The sequence below is a fragment of the Bidens hawaiensis genome, unplaced genomic scaffold (genome assembly GCF_021521415.1).
Source record: "Bidens hawaiensis isolate Kalapana, Puna unplaced genomic scaffold, B.hawaiensis_p1.1 tig00001685_1, whole genome shotgun sequence".
In the NCBI taxonomy this organism is placed as follows: domain Eukaryota; kingdom Viridiplantae; phylum Streptophyta; class Magnoliopsida; order Asterales; family Asteraceae; genus Bidens; species Bidens hawaiensis.
The window spans coordinates 196,141-223,056 of record NW_027491095.1 but is presented as its reverse complement, the minus strand read 5'-3'; the positions used below and the strand labels follow the sequence as shown (position 1 = coordinate 223,056).

At 39.2% G+C, this 26,916-nt stretch overlaps 2 protein-coding genes across 2 annotated transcripts; one reads left to right on the top strand and one right to left on the bottom strand.

Moving 5' to 3' along the window:
- The first annotated feature begins 20,056 nt into the window (after positions 1-20,056).
- Positions 20,057-22,635, top strand: LOC143591801 (F-box/LRR-repeat protein At5g63520-like). The gene is made up of 10 exons (XM_077071897.1): positions 20,057-20,230; positions 20,314-20,421; positions 20,524-20,616; positions 20,705-20,848; positions 20,946-21,044; positions 21,120-21,162; positions 21,245-21,385; positions 21,469-21,644; positions 22,043-22,137; positions 22,236-22,635. The coding sequence occupies exons 1-10, from the start codon at positions 20,057-20,059 to the stop codon at positions 22,615-22,617; spliced, it is 1,455 nt and encodes a 484-aa protein (XP_076928012.1). The 3' UTR covers positions 22,618-22,635.
- Positions 22,636-23,267: 632 nt separating this feature from the next.
- LOC143592550 (staphylococcal-like nuclease CAN2) lies at positions 23,268-26,768 on the bottom strand. The gene is made up of 8 exons (XM_077072451.1): positions 26,575-26,768; positions 26,315-26,485; positions 25,662-25,772; positions 25,382-25,569; positions 24,352-24,408; positions 24,116-24,275; positions 23,588-23,656; positions 23,268-23,496 (listed from the first exon to the last, which is right to left on the bottom strand). Exons 1-8 carry the CDS (start codon positions 26,752-26,754, stop codon positions 23,398-23,400), a joined length of 1,035 nt encoding a protein of 344 aa, XP_076928566.1. The 5' UTR covers positions 26,755-26,768; the 3' UTR covers positions 23,268-23,397.
- Positions 26,769-26,916: the final 148 nt, after the last annotated feature.

Genomic DNA, 26,916 nt, shown 5'->3' with positions numbered 1-26,916 from the left:
TAGTTTTAGTTTAGAATTAAGGAACAAACAAGTGAAACTTATCAATTAATAAAAGCAAATCATACCCGAGACTTCAAGTAAGTAACTTACAGTAATCTCATGCAACCTAACAGATTAATCATTAACGGTTTAACTACAGACTGATCAACTAGACGAAACCTTAGACATCAATAATCAGTTTACACACGGCGCGCACTGGTTATCAAACAGTCCCTGCCAGTGTGACTCAGTTAAGTGCAATCATATCTTTTATCGTATTAAACCTAATCAAACAGTCCTATGATCAATTATTATAGCAACTGGTAACCAATCGTTCAGATTAACGTAAACCTAAACCGATTGAACACACAAAAATACTAAACATCAATAATCATATGTTAACCATAAACAATTATACATAAACGTTCTTAGTTACACGAGAAAACTGAAAATAATACAAACTTTACATCCCGGGTATGATTCGGAGAAGTTAGCCAAGCCTCGACATCATGGAATCTTCAATTATGATGATATGGAACATGTATGTGATCTCGGTATAAATCGGAATGGTGGAATCGCCCTCTCTAAGCTCTGGTAACTGCCTGGAAGAATTTCTCTCCAAACCCTAATTTTATCCTTATATAGGGTTTTAAAAATGCTATCCTCGTAGTTTATTTTGGTCTAGCATATGGTACTCTAGTTTCAGCAAATGGTACTCTGGCTCAGCAAATGATACTCTAACTTTAGAGTATGATACTCTAAATCAGCATACTATACTATAAAAACTCCTGATGTGCGCTCCTTCTCTACATAACATAAGATACTCTGATTTCAACAAATGATATGCTAAACCAAGCTTTACCCAGATCCTCCAGTTTTGATCATACACTATCACACATCATCCCGGGTCTTCATCTCGTGCTCGTGCAGGTCCAAATTAGGTACTTTAACGTCTATGACCTGAAATACAATAAACACGTATGAGGTATCGAAGTTCCCACAATAAACAATTAAAACTAATAAATAAACGAGCTAGACAATATATAAATTAACCAACCATCAATGTACGTGCTATATATTATTGTTTGGTTTTATCAAAAGCAACCTTAAGTTTATAGTTGCATGTATATTTCTTGTAAATTTTAAATAAAAAGTTGTCCTGTGTTAAAAAAGTCTCTTAGTTTAATTAACTAAAGAAATTTTCTATAAGCTTTTGTATTTATTTATTAATAACTATTATAATAACTATTTGTGTGAAAGTGGTTTTTATTCTGACAAATGTTCACGAAAGTTTGCAGCAACAAATATCTGCCTACACTTCCGTGCAGAAATAATATCTTTTGGGATAAATACATTTAACGCATATCTTCATGGTTTCCTGCTTTATAAATAATTACACACATAACGATCAAATGAATTAAAAACTGAAGGATGTGCCTTAGATATATTATTTTAGAAGAGTAAATGAAGAATTTCTCAATGCTTTAATTATATGTTTCTTATAAGTACGTAACCGAAATATAGATTACATTAGGACATTAGGTATGAGTGAGATATATAGTTATGTATAAAATTGTCCTCATTACCTAACTTATAACATCCGGAACTAACCGAAGACGATGTCAAGTAAGATTAACATAACATACAACTCAATGACAATGTCACTACCTAAATTATGATTTAAGCAAGAGCAACTAGATGTATTATTATAGTGAGTCTAGTGACTACTAGAGCAGAGTCAAGTCAAATAAGATCTGTACGAGTGACATGAAGAAGTCAGCTAGTTACCGTTTGACGTTTTTCTAGCGTTGCATTTTACCGATTCAATAAGAGAGAGGAAGATAGATTTAGCATTGATTGGGAAGGAAGGAAGGAACTAACCCCAAATACGAAAAAAAAAGGATAACGGACGAACTTAAGTTATGACATTGGGAACTTATCAAAGACGACGTCGAGTAATATGAACATTACATAAAACTCCGTGACAGAAAATTACCATTAAGGAATGTAGACGTGCAAACATTAAGCTGAGTTTTAGATCTATAATAGAAGACGATTGTACTAATTATTTATAAGCTAGTAGTAATAATATTCATTACTTGAGGTGTGCATGTGTGTTCAAATCTTGATCATGTGGTGTGCCCTAGTACCCATTTTATCATTTTCATAACAATAAATAAAGGTGCGCACGTATTTTGTTTTTCTATGTTAGCTACATAAATTAAAATGTGTGCATGTAAAACGTAATAGTTTCTTTAACATTTCAAGGTGGCTCATTCTTATACAATATGACCATAACATTGTTTCTTTCATCATAATCATAGCAATGCCATCTGTTCTTTTCATAGTATTAAAATCATTATACGGTTTATGAGATTAACATCACAAATACAAAACAAAATAACAAAAAAAGGGAAAATTCTTAAAATGTACCATTTGAAGAGAGACATTAAAAATGACCCACTAATCATCAATATTCCCAAAATAGACCAAAATAATTGGACTGGGGCGACATTTTGAGTAACGTTCCGACGAGATTTCTAGACAAATTAAAATCTAACACATTTAAAGATGTTGTCAAATCCGGCCAAAAACTTTAGAAAGATGAGGGAGCCGTCCATATTATTTCTTTAAATCTTTGATCAAAAGCAGTCTTCCCAGATGGTGTTTTTATATTTTCTATCGGGTCCGTCCAAATTATTAAGTTTTTGAAAAATGTGTCTTTTGAATTCCGTCTCCAAGACACATTTGAGAAACATTTGTTCCAAGGAGACGAGATTGATAAGTCAAACGACACAAGTTGGAAACAAACCACACATTTTTATTTATTTCGATTTAGCAACCTAACATAAAAATTAGGCTCAACTGGATCCGCAGAACCCACCATGCTCAGAGAGATGAAGACCTTACACGCAGTAAGCCAGCTGTCCCCGCAGGAAAGCTCCCTTGGTACAGTACCCTGCCTGTCCCCGCAGCTGTAGATGCAAGCCAAGAAGGAAGGCTACCCGCACTAACAGTAAGGCTACATGCATAAGGCACTAACTCTTATACTTCAGTAATGTCACCTGAAGAAGGAATGAGCAGGGCGGGAATATTCCCGCCCAAAAGAGCCAGTCCGTACGCTTCTAGAAGATCTTTTGTACTATACCTACCAATGTATGGACAAATAGACAAGATCTGACAAAAGCAACCCATGAACCAATCACAGGGTGACAGCTCACTGACAATAGTACGAAAAGGAGCACGCTCCAGTACAAAATGTCGCTATCAGCCGCTGTCTACCCACCAACTCCTATCATGGCACGAACGTAGCCCATAGTTGGTGGAAAAGGAATATAATATACAGCTGGCCGTACCTGCTTGGAAACCTACCTTCGGCTATAAATACTCCAACACCTTGGAACTGTATCATCATCTTCTCTCTAGCTATTTCTCTCTATATACACTTATATTCAGAGCAACCTAGTCTGATTCTCACGCCGGAGGGTGGTCACAAGGAGGAACCCCCCCCCCCCCTTCTCAGTGACGAGCTTATGGTGTCTGTTTTGCAGGTTGAAAAGAATAACCATCTTTGCCGGACCTAACCCTCGTGGGAAACATCTACTTAACCCCAATATTATCCTTAATCTGTCAGGGTCACTTAGTGTTTCTTCATTGGCGCCATCCGTGCATTAAGCTAGAACTCTTCTTTTTCTCAGTTTTTTCAAACTTCTGGAAAGATGGTTAAGGTTACTCCGATGCCAAAGCCACCGGGTAACCAAGAAACTCCGGTAACCACAACCCCAGCTACTGGGGGGAACACAAGTGAATACACGATTGTTACGAACACTACCCCGGTTACCCAAGCCGGGGCAAGTGCAGTAAACAATCCTCTCCTGGGATTCATTGACACCCAGTTGGGGAAACAACAGACGAGACTTCCCCGACAAACACCAGAACAAGTTAAAGCTTGGGCGGAAGCACGTCAGAAAGAATTCCAAGCCGAATTGGACGAACGTTTACGTTCACTCCAACAGGCCAATGACAAATTCGGAAGCACTCGACAACAGCTCAACATGAGCAATGATTGCGAGTATGTGGATGATGAAGATTGGGAAGAGTCTAACAGTGACGCAAACCCACGTCATAAGGCGAAAGGGAAGCGTAAAGAAGCAGACTTCCACTCGAGAAGAAATTTCGAAGAAACTTTCAAACCAAAGAACACGGGGGGAAACCCACGTGACTTCTCCAAAACTTTCAGACCAACTGTTGCGAATGCGGGAACGTCCAAATTTGCAAGGGACATTGCGGAAGCAATCGCTCCAAAGAGTGCCAAACAGATGTCCAACATAGGCACTTACGATGGCATATCTGACCCGGACGATCACATGAACAGATTTATAGCGGGGGCAACCGTCAGTAATTGGACGGAACCCACATGGTGTTACATGTTCCAAATGACGCTCGTCAGGGCAGCCAGAGCGTGGTTTGATCGTCTACCGGTCCACCACATCTACGATTGGGCAGACTTCCAGCACAAATTCAGCCAGCACTTCAGTCAACAAAGAAAATATACTGAAGAGCAACGGACGATCCTCAACTGCATCCGAGAAGAAGACGAATCTTTGCTAGACTTCATCACTCGCTTCAACTCTAAGAAGCTAAGTCTGGGCACTATTAGCGAAAATCTTGTTCGCGCCGCTTTCATCCAGGGCGCTGAGTACCCAGAGCTCATCCGCACGTTGACAGGTAAAGACGGCATGCCACCCACGTGGGATGCCATCATGACGGCAGCTAAACGCTTTGCCGAAACGGAGAAGCAACTGGGTAGAAATCTTCCCCAGAGCACAAACCTCTACACTCAGAGAACAAGAGAAAATAACGTCCGTACCGCCCGACAAAACAAAAAGAGGAAGCTTGGTATTTGGCAGTCAAGGGTAAACTTTGACACCTCATCCAGCTCTCGCCCTCTCTTAGGCGGAAGGGACAACATGCAGTCGTCGAACCGGAATCCCAGATGGACGCCATTCACCAAAAGCGTCACCGAGATATTTGCCACCAAGAGGCTCCCATGGCCAAAGGCTCCAATAATCCGACAGCATCAAAACGTTGATCAGAGCAAATCCTGTGACTTCCACGGGACAAAAGGCCATACCACGGAGGAATGCACATCCTTGAAGGATGTCGTCGAAACATTCGTCAAAGATGGGAAACTCACACACCTCGTGGCGTCAATCAGGAACGGAGGGAGGAAAGACAATCGGTACAAGGGCAATGGACGGAAGCCCGTCGACATCAGCATTCACATGGTTCACGGCAACGTCAGAGAAAGAAAACGACGAACAACAGAGCCAAGTGCGTGGAAGGAAGCAGAAGTGCGCTTCCCGCGTGTGCCAGGGGGGCCCAACAAAGAAGGCCTTATAGTCATCAAAAGCCTGCTGGGGCACTACATCACCTCCCGCACCCTTGCTGATAATGGCGCTTCATCAACGGTCATGTATAGGCAGTTCTTCAACAAGCTAGACGACGAAGACAAATAACGCCTAGAAACAGTTTACGCCTCGATGGAAGGGTTCGACGGCAGCACAAACACCCCCTTGGGAATCCTATCTTTCCCCGTCACTCTCACGGACGGGAAGTACTCCCGCACAGAAGACGTGGACTTCGTTGTAATGAGGAAGCCACACCACACATACGACATTCTCTTCGGGAGAGATGGGATGGCAAGATTTAATGCCGTAGTATCTTCGGTCCATGGTAACAGCTGAGGGCGTCGCTATGATCACGGGCATTCCCAGGTATGCATCGCATCTGTCTCATCTAAACCCAAACCAAAAATGGCTAAACCAACCATCTCTGAGCCAGAAGAATGGGCCTTCAATGGCAAATACCCTGACCAGGCCGTTACCATTGGACCAACGATCACTAATCCCACACGCACCTTACTCAAACGCTTGTTGCAAAAAATTGCCGACATCTTCGTGTGGACACCAACTGACATGACTGGTGTACCTCGAAGTAAGGCTGAGCATAAGCTCAAGTGTGACCCGGCGTTTGCGCCAGTCATACAAAGCGTCGCGTAATGGGTACTGAGCAGGCTAACGCGTGTAGAACCTAAGTCAAGGAACTCCTTGACGCAGACATCGTACGCGTTAGTAAATATCAAACATGGGTTGCAAATCCCGTCATGGTACCAAAAACCAACAAACAATGGCGCATGTGCATAGATTTTAAAGACCTAAACAAAGCATGCCCCAAGGATTGTTACCCGTTACCCGAAATTGACCTTAAGGTAGATTCATTTGTACCGTTTCGCCTTAAATGCTTCCTTGATGCGTATAAAGGGTACCATCAAATCCACATGGCTGTTGACGATCAGGATAAACCGCATTTCGGACGCTCGATGGCACATTTTGTTACCAAATGATGCCATTCGGACTAAAGAATACCGGATCCACATACCAACGCCAGATGGACAAAGAGTTTCATGCCCAAATCGGGAGGAATTTGGAGGTTTACATGGATGACTTGGTCATCAAAAGCCTCGAGCCAGAGGCGATGTTGAAAGACATCGAAGAAACTTTCAACACGCTCAGAAAGATAAACATGAAGCTCAACTCGAGCAAGTGTTCCTTTGGGATGGAATATGGGAAGTTCTTAGGAGTCATCGTTACCAAAGATGGCTTCAGGGCGAACCCCGAAAAGGTTGAAGCCATTATGAAAATGGAATCACCTACTACCATCAAACAGGCTCAGACACTGAATGGACGACTAGTCGCACTCAACCGCTTTTGGCAAACCATGCGGATAGGTCGTTCCCATTCGTGTCAACATTGAGAAATTGTTTGAAGAAAACGCACTTCCGCTGGACACCAGAAGCGGAAGCAGCCTTTCAAGAGATTCGGTCACGCTTGGTCGAACTCCCAACACTCACAGCATCAGAAGTGGGGGAGGAATCAATTCTCTACCTCTCCGCCACAGACAGAGCAACTGGGGCAGTCTTACTAGTAGAACGAAAGGGCATCCAGATGCCCATCTACTATGTAAGTCGCGTCTTAACAGACGTGGAGACCCGGTACTCCACCCTGGAAAAATTAGTCTTAGCGCTTGTACAGGCTTCACGCAGGCGAAGACGATATTTCCAAGGCCACCCAATCACCATTCTCACCAACTTCAAACTTGCAAACGTTTTAGGCAAACCCGAGTTGTCAGGGCGCCTAGCCAAATGGGCAATTGAGTTGGGAGAATACGCGATAAAGTACAAGCCAAGACCAGCCATAAAAGGCCAGGTCTTGGCCGACTTTATTGCAGAAGTCCTCGCTTCGCGGGAAAAAAAATGCCAGGAAGAAGCTCAACCCTCTCCAGCACAAGACATTAACGATGTCTGGCGACTCTGTACTGATGGAGCAGCCAACAACGAAGGTTCAGCGCAGGGTTGAAACTAACTAACCCAGCAGGCCAAGAATACACTTACGCTATACGGCTGGATTTCTCAAGTACGAATAACGAGGCGGAATACGAAGCATTCTTGGCCGGATTAAGAATTGCGCGTGAGATGGGGGTGAAAAACTTGGAAGCCCACGTGGATTCCATGCTAGTAGCCAACCAGATAAACGGGACGTACACGGCCGTGAACGACACAATGGCCCTGTACCTCGCACAAGCAAAAACCCTTATGCGCGATTTCAACGATTGCAAAGTTGTGCACATCAAGCGTAGCGAAAACAAATCTGCGGATGCGCTAAGCAAGCTTGCATCGTTAGCCTTCACCCACTTGGGAAAGGACATCCGCGTTGAACTTCTTGGAGCACCATCAGTCCCGCACAAGGGAATTTGTGTCATCCAAACCGGCACGGAAACATGGATGACGCCAATCATAAATTACCTTGCGATGGGTGTACTACCAGAGTCAAAGACACAGACAAGAAAGATACGCTGTAAATCACTGAACTATCAACTTGTTGATGACATACTTTACAGGCGTAATTTTCTTGGTCCACTCTTTAGATGCGATGACGACCAAGATGCCGACTACCTCCTAAGGGAATTACACGAAGGCATCTGTGGAGTACACGCAGGTCCACGCGCAGTTGTAGCTAAGCTAAACATCGCGGGATACTTTTGGCCGGGGATGCACACGGATGCGCTGGCCTACATCAGAAAATGTAGGTCCTGCCAGCTCTACGCACACAACACGCATCGCCCGAAGAACGAACTTGTTCCAGTCACTTTTCATGGCAATTCCAGAAGTGGGCCATCGATGTTACAGGCCCATTTCCCACAGCAGCAGGGAACGTTCAGTTCCTAGTCGTAGCCATCGACTACTTCACCAAGTGGATAGAAGCAAAACCCCTAGCCCAAACAACCGCAAAACATATCAAAAAATTTATTTGGGAATTTATTATTTGTCGTTTTGGACTTCCACAGAATTTGGTGAGCGATAACGGCACCAACTTTGCTGACCAGAAGCTACAAAAGTGGCTGAAAGAGCTTCAAATCACCCACACCTTTACCTCAGTGGCACACCCGCAGGGTAATGGTGAGGTGGAAAGAGCAAACAAGAGCATCGTCCACAGCATAAAGAAAAGACTTTTGGAGCATAGATCCGGCTGGGTGGACGAAGTTCCACATGTCCTTTGGAAACAGAACGCTGAAAAAAGCAAGCACGGGCGAAACCCCATTCAGCCTCACCTATGGCACTGAAGCCATGGTTCCAATCGAGATTGGTCTACCCTCACCAAGAGTCATAACTCAACCAGAAGACAATGATGCGGAAAGACGGTTAGACCTTATGCTGACCGAAGAGCGCAGAGACTTTGCCGCAGCGCGAGAAGAGAACTACAAGCGACAAATGCAAAAGTACTACAACACGCGGGTGAAACTCTGCAACTTCAATGTCGGAGACTACATACTGCGTAACAACGAGGCTTCGAACCAGGAGCACCCAGGAAAGCTGGCCCCGGTCTGGGAAGGGCCATACATTATTAAAGAAGTTCTGGGAAAAGGGCGCATACCGGCTCGAAAGGCTCGATGGCACCCCCATCCCAAGAACATGGAATGGAGTTCAATTACGCAGATGCTACATGTAGATCAATTCCAAACTTGTAACAAACAGGCCTAGAGCCACTTCTAATGGAAATGATTCTCCTTATCACATTGATGCTGATAGCCTTACCTTTATACTTATGATCTGACCACACTGATATGCCGGTATTCACCGCATAAATAAGTAAGGGAGGAAGTAAGTCGTTGCTTGTGGAAAGCGGCACAACCCGCATAAACACAAATAAACAGTAAAAATTTCTAAGGAATAGATGAGGAAAACCTCCACGCAGGTAAGATATAAATGAAGTTTGGTCATCCTACTAAGTGAAAGTGACGGTCCTACCCGCACAATCATGATAGAGGAAACAGAACATTAACCTATTATCTGACACGCGTCGAAAAGTTAACTCATTCAAAACACTTAGAAAATTGCTAAGTTAAACTAAAATATGCATGAGCAAATCATATAATGTTTATAAGGCAAGGCATTAACAAAACATTTATATTCACGATAAAAGCTGTTCAAACATTACAAAATGGCTAGGTATCTACCCGCCTACAAAAAGTGCAAATCTATCCTAACGGCGTGGAGGAATCTCAAGATTCAAGCTTCGGGACCACTCCTTCCAAACCCACTTGAACCCGCACCATCAGTTGGCTGCGGCTGTTCAAGGAAAGCTTTGAGAACAGCTAGCCCGTCATCAGCAGCAGCAACTTCATTAACCTTTTCCGCGACCGGATGAGAGAAAGCAGCATACTGGTTCACAGCTTGGTCATAGGCAGCCTCAGTATCAACATCGTGTAGAGGAAATTTGGAAGGCGAGATGCCTTTCTCTGCAAATCCTAGGCCAAGTAAGAAACCAGCTTTCTCTCCATCCTCATGAGAAGCGTTGAGGTCTGTGCTCATGGCATCATCATAGGACGTGTTCGCGAAAATCCGATGCACAACCTACAATAAAAAAACTTTTCTAAGTATAAAAAAAAAAGCAAAAAGCAAAGAATAATGGAGCTATGCGTACTTGCGGCAACGCTTCTCGTAGAAGCCAATCCTTATTGGACAGAGCCTCTTGAAGGGTAGCTTGAGCTTGATCGCGTGCGCGTTCGGCCTCATTCTTGTTTAGGTTGGCAAGCAACACTTCCTTGGCAGCAGCCTCCTCAACGCCTTTAAGCTTGCGCTCAGTGCGATCAAGCACACCCTTCTGATCCAAGAGCTCCTGTAGCTTCTTGGCGTCCTCCAAAGCCAAAGCCTCATGAACCTGCTGAAGCTTCTCCAGTTTAGCTTTCAGTTCTTCATTCTCAGCGCGTAGAGGCTCAGCAACAGCTTCAGCTTTTGTGGCCATTTCAGTCGCATTACGCGCAATTTCCTTAGCCAACCTAAGTTGTTCATTAACAACTTGGGAAGCCTTGGAACGGGCCTCATGCCTAGCTTGCATTTCGGCCTCAAGATCCTTGAAGGCTTTTCTCTCTCAGCAGCGGTGGCGGCAAGCTTCTTGTTCTCTTCCCTCAGCGATCGCACCTGAGCCCCCTCCAAGCTACGCGCAGTCCTTAACTTATCGTTTTCACGACAAAGTAATTCGACACGCGGCTGCATCCGGGCGAGTAGCATTCGGAGCTCGGTGGACAACCGGCCTTCCTGGTAACTAACCATTGCCTCCCCCAATGCACCACTTGGAGCGGCATGGCGCGTCCAATCGACGCAGTCTGCAGCCGTCCTGAGAGTTGTTCCTCGGCGGATATTCCACCTTGGGGCATAGACCTCATTGAAATCTGAAACTGCAACAAAAAAAAAACAGTTAAGAAAAAATGACAGGGATGGATAACAGGCCAAAGTAACCCCACGCACCTGCAGGGTCGATAACAGGCCGATAGCCACAAAACCCATCACCCGAACCTAAAGGATATCCATCCAAGAGGTCAAGGAGATGGGAAGGATGCAAAGATCGGACCCCCTCATCAACAGAGGTAAGTCTAGAGGTCCCAACTCTAAACATACCTGAAGAACCGGCCAAGGACGAAGTAGTCGTTGACGCCGAATGTGACACCGTAGAAGCCACAGAGGTAGAGACCATCGGAGATGAACTCATTTGAGATTAACTCATAACCGTTGCAGCCGCTGCAGATGAGCTCATGGAAAAAGTCACCGCCGGTCCGGTGAATGATGTAGTAAATATGGCACTGACGGCTGGCGAAGAAGTTGAACTGCTCAACGCAGCAACGAAAGTAGACGCCATCGTCGGCGCAGCAGCCATGACAGACGACGTCATTACCGGAACAGTTGCTTCAACAGTAGAAGCAACAGAAACAGACGCAGCCGCCTGGGTCATCGCCTCGGATAGGTTGACCAAACCTATCGTCGTGGGTCCTGAACCAACTCCTCCCGCACCACTCTCTTCAAAAACAGATAAGTCCACTTCTGCATAAAGAAAAACCTTAAGATGTCAAAAACAAAAGCGGAAGGAGATGCGGAAAAGGTACACAAAAAGTACACTTACTGGTTTTCTTGATCTTGAAAGCCCTGATAGGCGGAGATGGACCCGATGAAGAAAGCCCTCTTCACGCCAGTTACCTTCGCAATGCTTGGCGACTTGGAAGTGACAGTCGTTGTCTCAACCTCTGAGAAAATAGTCTCGTCACCATCACCAAGGTTTCTCGCCGCCTCCTCACTCTCAGTCTCGGAATCAGACTGATCCCCCAAGTCAACGAAGGTAGCAACCTTCGTTTTACCCTTCACGCTAGCCGCCTTCTTTTTCCTTACAATAAAAGGCCCATATGCGGATCCCTCATCAGAAGATGACAAGATCAGAGGAATTCCAGCAGAAGTGTGAGCATGAAGAGGACAAGGATTAAAGAATTCATTACCTGGCCGAGTGGCGCTTAAAATCTCATGGCCTGGCGGGTAGACCTCTACGAACCTATCCGCAATTTTCTCCAAAACGGGCAACTCGTTCTCATCAAGATCACGAGTACCCAACTTTTTATTAACATTTTATAAACGTTATTTGTTAAATTAGGTTGTTTAAAAAAGTATATTAAGTAAATAATAAAAAGAAAAAAGTAAATAATATAAAGAAAAAATAGACTGGTGTTGTCAAATCGGTCACTATTCACATCCGTCATTTGAAATGACGGATGCCAAGATAACATCTTCCATTTCAAATTGCAGATGTCCTTCAAAATATAAAAAACATGATTTTTTTATTAGAAAAAATATTTTTAATATTAAATTTTATATTTTTTTTAAATATTGAAAACTACTAAATAATAAAAAGAAAAGACGTTTTTTTAAAACATTTTATTTAAAAAAAATGTTAATATATTATTAAAACAAATAAGTAAAATAATAATACAAAAAAGGGACTGTTGTGTCACATCAGTCAGATGTCACTATTCACATCCGCCATTTGAAGTGGCGGATGTCAAGATGACATCTTCCATTTCAAATGGCGGATGTCCTTCAAAATCCACTTTTACCATTAGGGGTAGGCTACTTTGGGATATGTGACCTACCAGTTAAAATGACGGATCACCAGTTTTGACATTCGCCATTTCAAATGACGGAACACGAATTAAATATTCATGATCCTCCATTTCAAATGGCGGATGTCAGGGTTGTCGTCCACCTCACCAGACAATATCTGGCAGGCCCAACATTTTGTCTGAAATGGCGGATCTCCTACTTGCCTAATACATGTTTTCTCTCTCCTAGAAACCATTTTATCCTCCTTGTTCTACCTATTTCAAAATTTTTTTCCCAAGAGTAATTACAACTACGGAAATGTTTACAAACAATTTTAACTTTAAATGTATTTTCCTCAAACAATCTCACACTAAATAGTTGAATCATAAATGTACTTTTTGCGATATAATCTTTCTTTTTTGAACGACACGATAGAAACTACAATTGTCAATTGACCCTTCTTGTGTGTATATAAATTACACGTGAATTACTATAGATACAAACAAATTTGCACACATACATGTACGTACATGATGCATCACGAGATGTTTATGACTGATTAGATACGAATGACTGCGCAAATGCATGGTTATAATACCTACATATATATATATTCTTCTTCATTTGGTTCCAAGTGGTGTGAATTATCTCCATTCCCCCAGACAAATCAAGTACATACCCCTCCCCCTCGATGGCTCACATGTGTGCATTAATCATTACAAAAATACAATTCTCTCCATACAATCTCATATAATATATCCATTTCATTTTGTTTTTCTTTTGCCTCCCATTTGTTTTCTTTCTTGCTTCCCACCCTCTCAAATAACTTAAAACACAATGAAACTTAAATAGGAATAACATATATGACAGTTGGCTAAATTAACCTTATTATGGCATATGTTGCAATCACCGATGAGTGATCGGTTCTAATGTTGTCTTACACTTCTTTTTATGTTTGTTTTGGGAAGGACTATATGTGCAGCAATGGTTAGACTAAGTTGGAGTCTCACCATCAACGCTTGGGCACGAGTGGTGTGGCTCCACCTTAGATCAGACGCGAAATGTTAGATTCCCATTTAGCCTAACCATATTATACACAGACTGTTTTTAATTTCCAAGAGACAAAATAAAAGTAAATTGCAATATTAGAACCCATTCACCATCGTATAGGCACCTCTGTTGCTAGTTAGAGACGCGTGTCATAACAAGGTTTTGCCAAGTCAGTTTTTTGTGATATTTTGTGTCGACCTCTTTGGTGCCTAATGGTGACCAAGAAGATTATGTGTCAATATCTGATTTATCATGCCTATTTGGTTAGCAACTTGCTCAAGGCCTATTTTAAGAATTTTCTGTACAAAAATACTTATTTTGATAATTTTCCCTAAAAACACTTCGCCCCTTGTCCCATACAATGTTTCTTCCAGATCAAAGTTCTAGTGTCATTGAAAGCATTTTTTTCCTTAGAAAACTCATTGAGAATGAAATCCCTTCAAAAATATATAAAAAAAAATTGAAGACCACTCAGTATCTGATAAAAGCATTTCCAATTATCGGAAAATCTCACATACAAAGAACAATAATTATGACTAACAAGAAAAGTTCTGAATCTGCAACTGTAGATGCATACATTGTTAATCTAACAATTAATGAAAATAAACTAAATTGGTTCGAGTAGATGAAAGTGAAAGATTTATTAGTTTTGCTTATGAATGTCCAAATGATTCATTGCATGCTATACAATTCCTAGAAGAAGCATAAGTTTGGGAGGTTAAATGTCATTACGTTTGTTAGTCAAAGTCCCCTAACATCTGGAGATTGCATTCCAAAGCTCTTTAGCCGCTACCCGACATGTCCTACAATATTCGCCAAAAAGATGATCACTCGCTAGTTGCTATATAAATGGAGTGTTGGCTACTGAATTAAAATAAGGGAAAATTTCTCAAAATAACCATTTTTGACCATATTTTTTTTATAAATAGCTCAAGACCAAACAAAATACCCAAACAAGCCAAAAAATTCCGTCGGATCCGACTGAATTTTTTGACCTTAAAAATCATGCCACGTGTTATCTTCTACCTCTCAAACCCTAAACCTCCATATATAACCAACCTCTATCTCCATTTTTCTTATTTCTTCACAAAATTAAGCAAATAAATAGTGCAAATCGCTTAGTTTTTTAGGATTCGTCGGACAACAAGGGCAAAGCTTCATTGAGGCCCGGGGTGGCCCCGACCCCCCCTTTTTTTTGCGTTGTAGTGTAAATTTACTCTTTTTCGGCCGAAAATTTTTATACGTAGTGTAAGTTTAGCCTTTTTCGTCCGAAAATTTGAGCCCGACCCCCCCTCGTGTGTGAAATTTTGTATACATTTTGAGCTCCCCCCCCCCCCTCAGTCCAAGCTTCGCCATTGTCGGACAAATTAAACAGTCGGATCCGACTGTTCAGAGTTTGTTTCCGTCAGAGCCGACTGTCTTCTACTCCGACGGTTCTTCACGCTAATCGGTCGTCTGGAAGGTTAAAGCGTCGAATCCGACCGAACATGGGGCTATTGGCGCGTCGTGACTGGTTAAAAATTCTGTCGGAACAGTTTGTGCTTTGTTCTGATCCGACCCGAAAATATGACTAGTTTGAGAATTTGTTTTGGTATCCGGCTATAATTGGAAAAAGTTGGTCAAAATTGGCTATTCCCAGAATTTTCCCTAAAAATCATTGTGTCGACAAATAAATGTAGATATTTTCTCCCTCTAGGAGTTTAGATTTTAGTGCACAGCTGGTATGGAAATATATAAAACTTGCTATGTATGGAATAAAGATGAAGCTGCTTGATTTGATAACTTATAACACAGTGCATTATTAATTAATTTACCGTCGTGCTGAAGTTAAGAACTTGGAAAAAGAAAGATTCTGTTATTCTAGATATAGGATTCTTTTTTATGTGAATGAAGCAACGTCACGTGAGAAACACTACCGGAAGAAAGTACATTCACATGCAATTTCGTTTTTACACACTATGAAATGCTTACAAAAGATTTTAACGCTTTTCACAAGATTTTACGATGGTATAATATTTATTTTTCTGAACTTGTTTTTTAGTGTTAAAAGTTGGCATGCAAGTGGTGTGGATTGGGATGCTGCAAGTGTGTGTGTTATGGTTCATTTAGTCAAATCGTCATTTTACTACCATGTAGTAAATAAACTTTAACTATTAACTAACCAATTACTCAAAAAAAAAAAAAAAAAAAACAAATGTAGTGATGGGAGTTAGCTAATCATGGTGATGATGATGGTTGGATGAATAAAAACTGTTCAAATATGTAATGATGGTGGTATTGGGGTGAGGCACGCACCATTATAATTCCGAGAAGCTGAGAAGGGGGGGATTGCCTTTTTTCATAGTAGTGTAATGGTTTGAGGGGTTAAAGTGGATAAGGTGGCAAGGAGTGGCGTCTGACCATCTCTCTACAACACTTGGTCTAAATAAACAAATGGAACTGTCCCGAAACAGAGAATAAAAAAAGAAGTGACGAGATGAAGATGATGGCCTAACAACATGAAAAACTGACTTGATACAACGGTAGATGCAGGAACACTGTCCCCACATTCGATATTGCCCTAACCTTTAAGATATGGAGCATTCAAAAACGCTAATTTTATAAACACAATAGGGGGTAGATGGCATGCTAATGGAGATGGAGCGCCATTTTCAACCTAGGCGTTGAAGTCAAGCATAAGGCAACTCTGCAGCCGAGAACTAGCCGGGAGCCATTACAGTCTAGGCATTGAAGTTAGGCACCTTTGGAGGCACAATTTGTGCACCATTTCAGCATAGGCTTTGAAGTCATACACCTCTCTCGACTAGTCGGGCACCATTATAGCATAGGCGTTGAAACTAGGCACACCTGTGGCCCAAATCCTTGGCACCATTTCAACCTAAATGTTGAACGCCACGCACCAACGGAGTCTAACCATTTTGAGAATCGATCGAGCTTATAAGGTGTTGGACGTCAGGCACCAATGGATCCTGAATGGTTAGGCAATTTCATAGCTTGACCAGCTTTGTTTGGAACCATCGTAGCCTAGTCATTGTATATCTAGCCGATTTGGAAAGCGGGCTTAATTATTTAGCTTGCTTAAGCTATAAGGGTGCCTTGCGCTGGCTGTCTGGAGCCATGGCAGACAAGGCAATATCTTAGCCTTATTATTCACATTTGGCAATTCTATAGCTCGTACATGACACATGTTACTTACACGATGTGCCAACTCATTTTGTTTGTAAAACCTACAGGGCTCCCTTGATGTCTAGTGGAGCCCAAAGGAGTTATGTGAGTGAATATGAGGTGATGGTGCCTAAATTGGTTAGGTTTAGGCCTGTTCATGAGCTGAACCGAACTGAGCGAGGGCTTGCTCGTTGCTTGGCTCGTTTACAACCGAACCGAACAGTTGAATTCGAATCGAGCGAAAATCGAAACGAGCTAAATATTTAATCGAGCATTTTACGATCGAACAACGAGCGATTTTCGAGCATTATTTATTTTTTTTTCACTTTAAAATTTTCAAACAAGTTTGAAGGTTGTAAACAATATATTTCGTAAACATATTAGTAGATTTTAGACAAACGTGTAATAAGCTGTAAATTTTATGATAAATACATTTGAACTGAGATATAATGAATATGTAAACAAACTTCTGGTATTCTAAAAACTAAAAGCGAAAAAATAAAACTATAAAATTGACGAAATTGAGAAAATTTTAAACGGTTTAAAAGATGTATACTTATATTTATGTGTGTTGTTTATATATATATATATATATATATATATATATATATATATATATATGGGATGGTTCAAGAGAGAAATGAAATTACTGCGAGAAATGCGAGAAATAAATATAGGCCACTAGTTTTATTTTAGGTTTTAAAAGCTTCAAGATTAATTAAGAAACTATAAATGCATCTCTTTCTTCAATTAATATATCTATTAAATTAATATAACTAATCAAATTACTATAATTGAAAAATATTAAGAATTCATTTATTTTCTATCCAAATTTTAATCCTACACAAGTAAAATTTATTCATACGTTAAAATTTCTTTATATCCAAATTTTTTCCAACTCAATATATAAATATCCATCAACACGTAGTTACACTGTGATAAATAATATAAAAAACTATTTTACATGTGTTAGCATTAAATATTAACAAAAAAAATACAACATACACAAAAATATATAGCCTACACTTGTTCTAAGAATAAGAAAACATATAACATACACACAAAATTCATCATCAATAAAATACACACGCACACGAAAACATATAACCTACACATGAAAACTTTATCCTACACAAATACAATTTATTCATACATTAAAAAAAAATTATATTTAAAAGCAATTTCTTCCAACTCAATTTATCAATATCCATCAACGTGTAGTTACATTATGATGAATAATACAAAAACCTATCTTGCATTTTTTTGCATTAAATGTGAAATATACAGCCTACAAAATAGTATATAACCCATATTTGTTCTAAGAATAAGAAAACATAACCTACACACGAAAAACATATAACCTACACACGAAAAACATATAACCTACACACGTGTAGGATATTGCATATTTGTGTAGTGTATATAATTGTTGATGTCGAATTTAATATGTAAGTTATATGTTTTTTGTATATTGTATGTTTTTATTGCTCAAAACAAGTGTAGGTTATATAATTTTGTGTAGGTTGTATATTTATTGTTTATATTTAACGGACACATTTGTATGACATTTTTTTATTATTTATGAAAACTAAATTAGGGTTTTTATCTTTTGAATTATTTTAATTAAATTATGTAGATATATTAATTAGAGAGATATTTATTATGATTATATTAGTTGTATTAATTGGAGAGAGTGTGTGCATTTATTGTTGCATTTATATTTTTTTCATATATATTTATAATTTTAAAAACCTAAAATAAAACTAATGACTCATATTCATTTCTCGCATTTCTTGCAGTGATTTCATTTCTTTCTTGAACTCAAAATAACCTAAGATGGAGATGTAGATGAAGAAGAAGTTAGGAATAATCACAATTTGAACAGACCAGGTAGGAAACATAAAAAACCGTCAGCAGAGACTGCTTTTTACAAAAAGATTTAAAGAACAGATTTGGACGAAACCCCCAAGATTTTCATAAAATACGGTCGGATTTGTTAGATTCTTACCACGTGTCAGCTTTTAAATGGTCATCAATCTCGTTGGTTATATTTCTAATGTGTTGCCTCAATACAAATTACTTGGGTTATTTTGAGAAAGTTGAGAATTTTTGGGTCTTTTTTTTCTCTCTCTCTTCATTTGGGTCATTTAGGGAATTTTCCATGAATACAGTGGTCATCGATGGTGGTCAATGTTTTTATCGAAGGAGATCGGTATCGTACCTGTACTAAAAATCCTGATCTCGAAAATCAATAATTCTTGGTACCGGTACCGAAATACTTGGTTCGGTACCAGTACAGTATCGGGACGGTACCAGTATTGAAGGCAAAATTCGGGAAATACCGATACCGTGCTGTACCGGTACCAAAACTTAAAACTTTGGTACCAATTTCAGCACCGGTACCAATTGATACCAATACTGAATTTGCTCATCCATAGTCGGCAACAGTGGGCGAGGGAAACATGATGGATGTAGAGCATTGTGTGTGGGAAGGTGATAGGGTATTATGGTTTTGTTATAGGTGTGTGAAAAGACGACTTCGCCCCTCAATTTAACGGTGTTAATAAACAAAATTTTGACAGAGGGATGCATTTTGCCCCTCAATTTAACAGTGTTAAAATTACGGGTCCATTTTCAATGGGTTAAAAATGAAATGTGGAGAAGGGAAAGAGAAGAGTAATTAATCGGAGCACTCGTCTCAGTCTCAATCTAAATTGGTGACAAACTTCTTCATTAGGGTTTCGTAAAACGTACAAATCATTTTCTTATTCTTAACTGGTTTACACATTCTGATATATGCTATTGCTAGCTATAACAGAGTATGATCATCGATTCCTTAATATTATGATTATTATTGATTTCTTAATATTATTATTTTTATTGATTCCTTGATATGAACCAACGAATTGGCGGGAAGAATTTTCAGAACTAGGGCTTTTACAATACAATTGAATGTGACGAAGAAACAACAAACTAGTCCCTAAACTTTAACCAAATGACCAAAATGCCTTTATAAACAAATTGTTTAGTATGATCTGCAGATAAAATATGCACTTACAAATTGTTGGTTGAATGTATATTAAGTTACTTTTCAAAGGTTTCATTTATAGAAAATCATTATAACATGGGTAGAGTTTTTTAAATGTTTGTTTGGTGGATTAACTCATTAACTGGTTGTATGCCTGTAACATAATAAAAACATGCACAGTAGTAGAATATGGTTTTTACCAATTGGCTAATATAGAAATTAGAAACATCAAATAGAATTTTCAGCTTTAGTTATATCATTTATGTACATCTTTAACTGTTTATGATTCACTGATAATATTTTTTTATTGTCTCTGCAGAATCTGAATTTGAGCCGAATTTGCTCATGCTGAAATGGTAACTATTGTCCTTGTTGGGGAAGACATTCTTCAAAACATAGTTGCCCGACTTCCGGCCTTGTCTTTCGCCTCCGCTGCCTGCGTTAACCGCTCCTGGAACCTTGTTTGCAGTCGCGTCCTTTGTCGTCCCAAGCTCTCCTCCGCCTGCTCGTACAATCCTTCTTTACAGGTAACCTCTTTTCAATCCCTTAATTTAACAGCAATCGTAAATGATATTTTATAATCTACCATTGTTTCACTTTTATGCATCAGGATGCTGTGGTAGAAACGGTGAATAAAGTACTATCGGAGCCCATCCGTCCTCATTTTGCCATTGCTTCTGTTGGTCCCTTGTTCGATTTGCAAGAGGCTCATGAACTCGTATGTTTTTTTGAATTTTAAAACTGACGAGTTTTGAAAAAAAGTTCATTAAAACTTTTCTGTCTACTGATAAGTTGTATTGATTTCACAAATGAAATGCAGATTACTGAAAAGATGGGAACCAAAGTTATACTCGTTAGTCATCGTCCCTCTGGAATTATCGGAAGAGATGCGCTTTATGATGAATTCAAAGAGGTTTACTTTGTGTTTCCATTTTGCTTTTGCCAGTAAAAAAATTGTTTTTTGTTAATGTGAAGAAAGTAATGAATCAAATAACTCCCAGACTCGGTGGAAGCTTACTGAAGACGATGATGAAGACTATGACGATGACTTTGATGATGAGATTGCAAATAGAGGAATCATGTTAATCGTTGGATTTCTACCAGGGATAAAAGTTGGAAAAGTCCCGCTGGTAAACAAACCTCTGGTAATAAATCTCATCTTTGTAAAACACAACATTAAACATATCGTGTAATTGTAAATGTTTATTTTAAACTTTATGAGATTGTATATACATGCACCAGGGATTCACTTTTGAAACAACCAGGTTTGTAAGAGATCTTATGGAGTTCTCGACTTCTATTTCAGGATGTAACTCCCCTGCTGCAATATTATTGTTCGGTGTAAGTCGTCCTTATGTAACTTTTCATGATTATGTTTTTATTACATATTTTTGTTCTTACTGGGTTTGTTAACAGCTTCTACCAGGCGTAGAAGCGGGAGATGTTAGGAAATTAATGGGTGAGTTTTGTATAAGAAACACTTTGTCATTGCTGACTTACTGTAATTAAATTTATATCTCTATTTCTTTTCTTTGTTTTAGATAATCTTATTTCACCAGAAACCGTCATTTTTGGGGATTATGACAATGAGTTTCGTTATACTTCGCGCAACATAATCGTCCCCATAGAAGAGGTTCGTGCTGTTGCCTTGGTATTTGTCAAGGATCCGAACAAAGCTAGTGGTAACTTCAAACATTCACTTGTATTTCCACTATTTTCTGTTTTTGTCATTTTCTAGTTCAATTTCTTATAATATTTTGGGCAGGCATTGGAGAGATTAAGTTTCATACCGCATTATCAAGTGGATTGCTGCCCGTAGGCCCTGTGTATACAGCCAGCATACTCGAACAGTATATGGGCGTGACTGACCTCACTGCAAGAAGAGAAGGATCTGCTGAGAATCTTTTTGCTGGCAGAGTTTTTAGGCAAGAATATGAGGAAGTATGTTATTCGTTTCCCGTTGTAGCTAATATACTGTTTATCTATCCGCTTATTGGATTTAGAACAACTTATCTCGCTCTAAACTGTTAAATATCAAGACCTTCAAATACATTATATGGCTTTCTTTTGCAAATTGCAAAATAAAAGTAACATCACTATTCAGTGGAATGTAGTACTTTTTCTTCTAAAAAGAACTCAACTTTAATAAACTTTGATAATTAAAAAGTTCTGGCTGATAATGTTATGAGTGGTAAGTATGATCATGTTGACTTTTTGCTGCTGTGGCACTAGCATGGTGTTGACTTGGCATATGAGTTTTGGTCTAATTTACAAGATTAGCCATAAATGTAAATGTAGGGTTTTATAAGTTTATCTAATCGTTCATAAATAATGAACAGCTAAGAGACCTGATTTACGATGGTCATGTCTTCGTTGGGATAACAAAAAGAAGACCTGGGCAAGTAACTTCTCTTGCATTCCCTCGAGTTTATCGGTAAGATAACGTTCTTTTCTCAGAAATTGATTATCTGCAATTTGATCAGAAAATTGATTTGAAAACGCGAACACCTAACTATAATCATTGTCATGCAGGTTTACCGAAGAGTATTTTCGTGTTCTATATAAAGACATCAGAACAGGCGATGCATTTCGGTTTTACAAGCTAGATTCCACCACCGCTTTATCTTCTATCACCAATGTCTCTAACCACCTGAGATCTTTCAAGCAGGAGGTGTTTGGCGGTCTTATGTTTACTTCTCGTGAACGGGGCGGAACATTCTTCAGCCAACCAAATGTTGACAGCTCACCGTTTTTGGACAACTTTCCTGGTGTGACATTTGCGGGGATATTTTCTCGCAAAGATTTTGGGCGTGGTGATTTCAACCCCTACGCTAAAGAGAGTGAACAAAAGTCGGTGCAATGTGAGGCGCATATCTTAGGTGTTTTCTATTTAATCATGTCTTACACTCCATGATATGGGAATTATAGTGTTTATGGGGTCTTTATCTGTATACTTTGGTTTACTAGATCATGTATGTGGGATTGCATTTTTTTGAAAACAGTTAAATTTGTGCGGAATGAAGATAAGGTGTTCATGTTCCGTTTCATCCTGTTTTAACAAAAGTTACGGGCCAACCCACTAACTAACTACAGATTTGGGGAACGACGACCGGCCTGTTTGGCGGACAGATATAGCTGATAACACATGCACACGGCCGATTCTAAGTTCCAGTCCGGACCATCAAAACCGAACCAGTAAAATCTCAAATCGGTTTGCTTGCTTTGGTATGGACAACTCAAATCCCCTTGGCCTTTGAAACATTTGGTTTCTTAGCTCCGGATGCCGTGGACCTTTTGAATAGGGTTCAGAAAGTTGTGTGTAGTAACGTATCAGCCCATAAGAATCAAAACTTTGTTTTTAGTCGGATTGGGTTTGCTATCCAAAAGGGGGTTGCGGCGCAGCTTGTTGTCCGCTTACCTGCCACTTCATTGTAAATCGTTTGGATGTTTATATAACACAGGATGAAGTTGAATACGAAAAAAAAATAAAATAGAAGGTTACAACGTTATGCTTAAAAAAAACTCAAATCTGTTTGGGTGTGGGTGAAAAACTGAAAATGAATCTTAAAAATAAACAGTATATTATTTAACTAATTATTTTAATAAAACGATGAATGTAATAAACATTTTAATACACAATTTTACACTTAGTTTGAATCAGAGTTTTATGGTTAACCAAGTTCCTCACAATAAACTATCTTTGTTCACGGCGATTCTTCCTCCATTCCCATGGTTTTTCAGGATTTGATGAAGCCCACAACCCGATTCTCTTATCTCTAGCATCTTTCTCCCACTGTTGTTACATTCAATAAAGCCATTTTCAGAACAATCGCCCAACACTTCACTCGATCATATAACAGTAAAAGAGAGACAGTGTTTGTTACCTTTTCTAGTTCTGGTCGTTTGTCATAAGCACCGTAGTGCCATACAAGTCCTTTCTTCAACATCCGTTCCTATTCGATATTCATAAAAAGAAAATTGAGTTCACATTTCATGTTTTATGTTTTGTACTGGTGCGAGTTATGACAAAACACAAAATTCCGGGTTTAGTATAAAACTATAAATGGATCTCGGTCAGTTTTGAGTCGAACCCACAAGCATATTTTGATATTTAGCTAAATGTGTCGGGTTTGGTTCAATCTGGCAGATTCACAGCACGACCCATTTATTTTATAACTTTTAAGATACATCTTTTATGTTTCAATGGGTATTTTATACAAAATTTTAACGCTAAGAAATATAAGCATCGGATTTTCTAGTTTAAAAGGAATTGTTACATAAAGAAAAATTATTTTGGTTGTAATATTGACATGTTTGGAGCATTAATATGCAACAAAGAAAAGGGAAAACAGATTAAATGGGTTGTGTTCGTGCTAACCGGAAAATATACGAGTCGAGTTTTAAATAACTACCTGGACAAAGACGCCATTGCAATAAATATCACCAACGCAACGGCCATAACGATCTTCATCAAAGATGAAAACTTTCAAAGACTTCCCAACAACCAATCTAATCAGTTCCTCTTTTGCCTCTTTCCCATAAGGCATTGAGCTTTCTGGTGCATCAATTCCCCTGCTCCATGTTTAGACGCATTATTTATAGTACAAACAAAAAAAAGGAACACTTCATATCATACAGAATATCTTACCGTAGTCTGATTCGATACTTTCGGGCTAAAACTTCCTCGTTATGTATATTTAACATCCTGCATTGTATAACATTCAAAATTATTCAAGTTAGATGAAACAATTCCAGGTTGGCTGGTTAAAATGTGTAGCCTGAATATGACCCGTTTAACCCAATTATCTAAATAAGTCAAACAGGTTGACGAGTTATAAGTGGGTCGACGGTAACGCGTTTAATGGATGATTATGACTGTGACAAGTAGATAATATGGTGGTTTGACAATGATTAGCATTATTATGATTAACCATATAATATTGAAATCAAAGTCATAAGGTACGAAATCTAAATCAAATTCAAATAATTTTTATCAAAACCAACAGGTTAAATTTAAAATTTAAAACCTGAACAGCTTTACAAGTCAACCCGAACACGACCTTTTTATTAAACATGTCAACCCAAACATGGCCCGTGTTTAAACAGGTTATACTGGCAAACCCAAAACCTGATATTTTCTGACCATGTTAGGATTGTGTTTTGAGTTGTGTTGGAAACTGCCGCCCCTACTGGCTAGGGGTGTGTAAACGAACCAAGCCAGCTGGTAAGCTACTCGAGATTGACTTGTTAAAAGGCCGAATTGAGCCGAGCTTAAATGAGCTCGACTGCTCGACCCCGAGATAACGAGCCAAGAAAGCGAGCTTCATTTATCAAGCTCGAGCTGGCTCGCTAGCCTAAACGAGCCTATTATTCTTCTAAACTTTTTTGATGTATTAAATATACATTTATAAAATTATATTTTTATGCATAAAATTATGATAAAAGTAACTAATCAATATATATTATTTATATATAAAATTTTTAATTAAGTTATATAAAAATAATTAAAAATGTATTTTAATTAATTAATAAACATAAATAATAAACAAGCCGAACAAGACCTTTAGAAAAAGATCTCAAAACGTGTCTTAAGTTAAAACGAGCCGAGCTCGAGCGTAGTCGAGCTTTGGCTCGGCTCGTTTACACCCCTGAGAAGTGGCAACGGAATGGTGGGTTACCGATAGCCAGCATCTATAATCTGTTTATGGAGTGCATCCGCCTTGGTGTAGTTCCTTTGAGCCCGTGCTTTGGCCCGTTCGACCGCTGCCACTTGTACAGCTTGTGGAACACATGCTGCTTCCCTAGGATTCAAGGTACTAACATAAACTGTCACTGTATCCCCGTCTGCTACCGCCTTTTCATCCACCTTCGTTCATTAAAGTAAATTTCATAACATGTTTAGAATAAAGTATATAAAAATGTTATAAGAATTTGAAGATATTATGTGTACATTCTTACAGGAAGTGTGTTTAATTCATACTTGGCTCCATTGGCAACTGGCGGAGCTTGACTTGTCGTGACTTCAACGGTTGATTGTGATAGAGGGAGACCGTAAAACGATAATAACCCCTTCACAAAGATCATCAAAACTATACTATTTAGAGTTTTGTGTAGTATTTTTTGATACATTTTTAGACTGTAGTATCAAAGGTTGGGTAATGTGTCAATACAAGTGATACTTTAGGACGGGCTGGCCCGTGATAGCGTTGGTTAAACTGGATTTTAATAATTCAAACTATAACTTAGTCGCCATAATAGTCCAAACAAGATAAACTTTATTTTTTATTAAATCCAAACTCGATTATTGGCCAATGAGTCATAGCTTCGATTATCAAATTCTAATTTACCTAAAATAAAATATAACTCAACTTATATATTCTCAAGTAAACATGCATGTCTGGGTTGAACTGTTTAACACATTTAATAAACCGGAAGTACTTGGGTGTATTTAAAGTTATAGAGGTGGACCCTTAGAATTTAAAAAATTTAAATTATAAGTTTAATCCACCAACCCATTTTAAATTAACCCGTTTAAATAAACGGGTTACACACGTCGTGTTCAGGTCATATGACCACGACACGACTAATGGATTGGTATTATTTCGTCTAACCTCGACATCGGCCTTTTTGTGTCTCTTCAAGGTGTTAACAACAAGCGCGGAAACCTCTTCGGGTGATTTCGGGGGAGGTTTCGACTGCGCCCACGCCTCGGAAAGTTTGGTATACCAGTTACACTGAGCTTTCTTGGATGACACCACATGCTTACTCAAACCTTCAGGAACCTATAATAACAATAACAATAACAATCCACAATTTAAGTTTTAAATTCAATTGTAATTAGTCAATTACAACATAGCTAAATTGATGGTACCTGTGAGGTCAATTCAAACTGATGGATATCCCGAGCAAGAGCGGTGACGACCACGCTGAACGCGGGCGCACTGTGATGTGCGTGTTGATTCGCCCAACTACCACCACCCGCACTCGTATCGGTGGTGGTAGTTGGGTTGGAACAACACTCACCATACAAAAACCTTAGTGCGTTACCCATATCTTGTTGTAAATTACAGTGTCTTTAGATATAATTTGGTGTGATGGGTACTGAATTTGATGAAGGCAAGCTTTTGAAAGAATTTGATGAGGAGTATATAAAGAAAGAAAGGTATCAATTATTATTTAATATTTATTATTATTAATTATTATAAACAGGTGG

Coding starts and splice junctions, on each gene's coding strand:
- LOC143591801 (XM_077071897.1), top strand. CDS start 20,057: ATGGTAACTATTGTCCTTGTTGGGGAAGACATTCTTCAAAACATAGTT. Junction 20,231..20,313: donor CGTACAATCCTTCTTTACAG/GTAACCTCTTTT, acceptor TTTATGCATCAG/GATGCTGTGGTAGAAACGGT. Junction 21,645..22,042: donor TTAGGCAAGAATATGAGGAA/GTATGTTATTCG, acceptor AATAATGAACAG/CTAAGAGACCTGATTTACGA.
- LOC143592550 (XM_077072451.1), bottom strand. CDS start 26,754: ATGGGTAACGCACTAAGGTTTTTGTATGGTGAGTGTTGTTCCAACCCA. Junction 26,486..26,574: donor AGTTTGAATTGACCTCACAG/GTACCATCAATT, acceptor TTGTTATTATAG/GTTCCTGAAGGTTTGAGTAA. Junction 25,773..26,314: donor ACAAAAAGGCCGATGTCGAG/GTTAGACGAAAT, acceptor ATCTTTGTGAAG/GGGTTATTATCGTTTTACGG.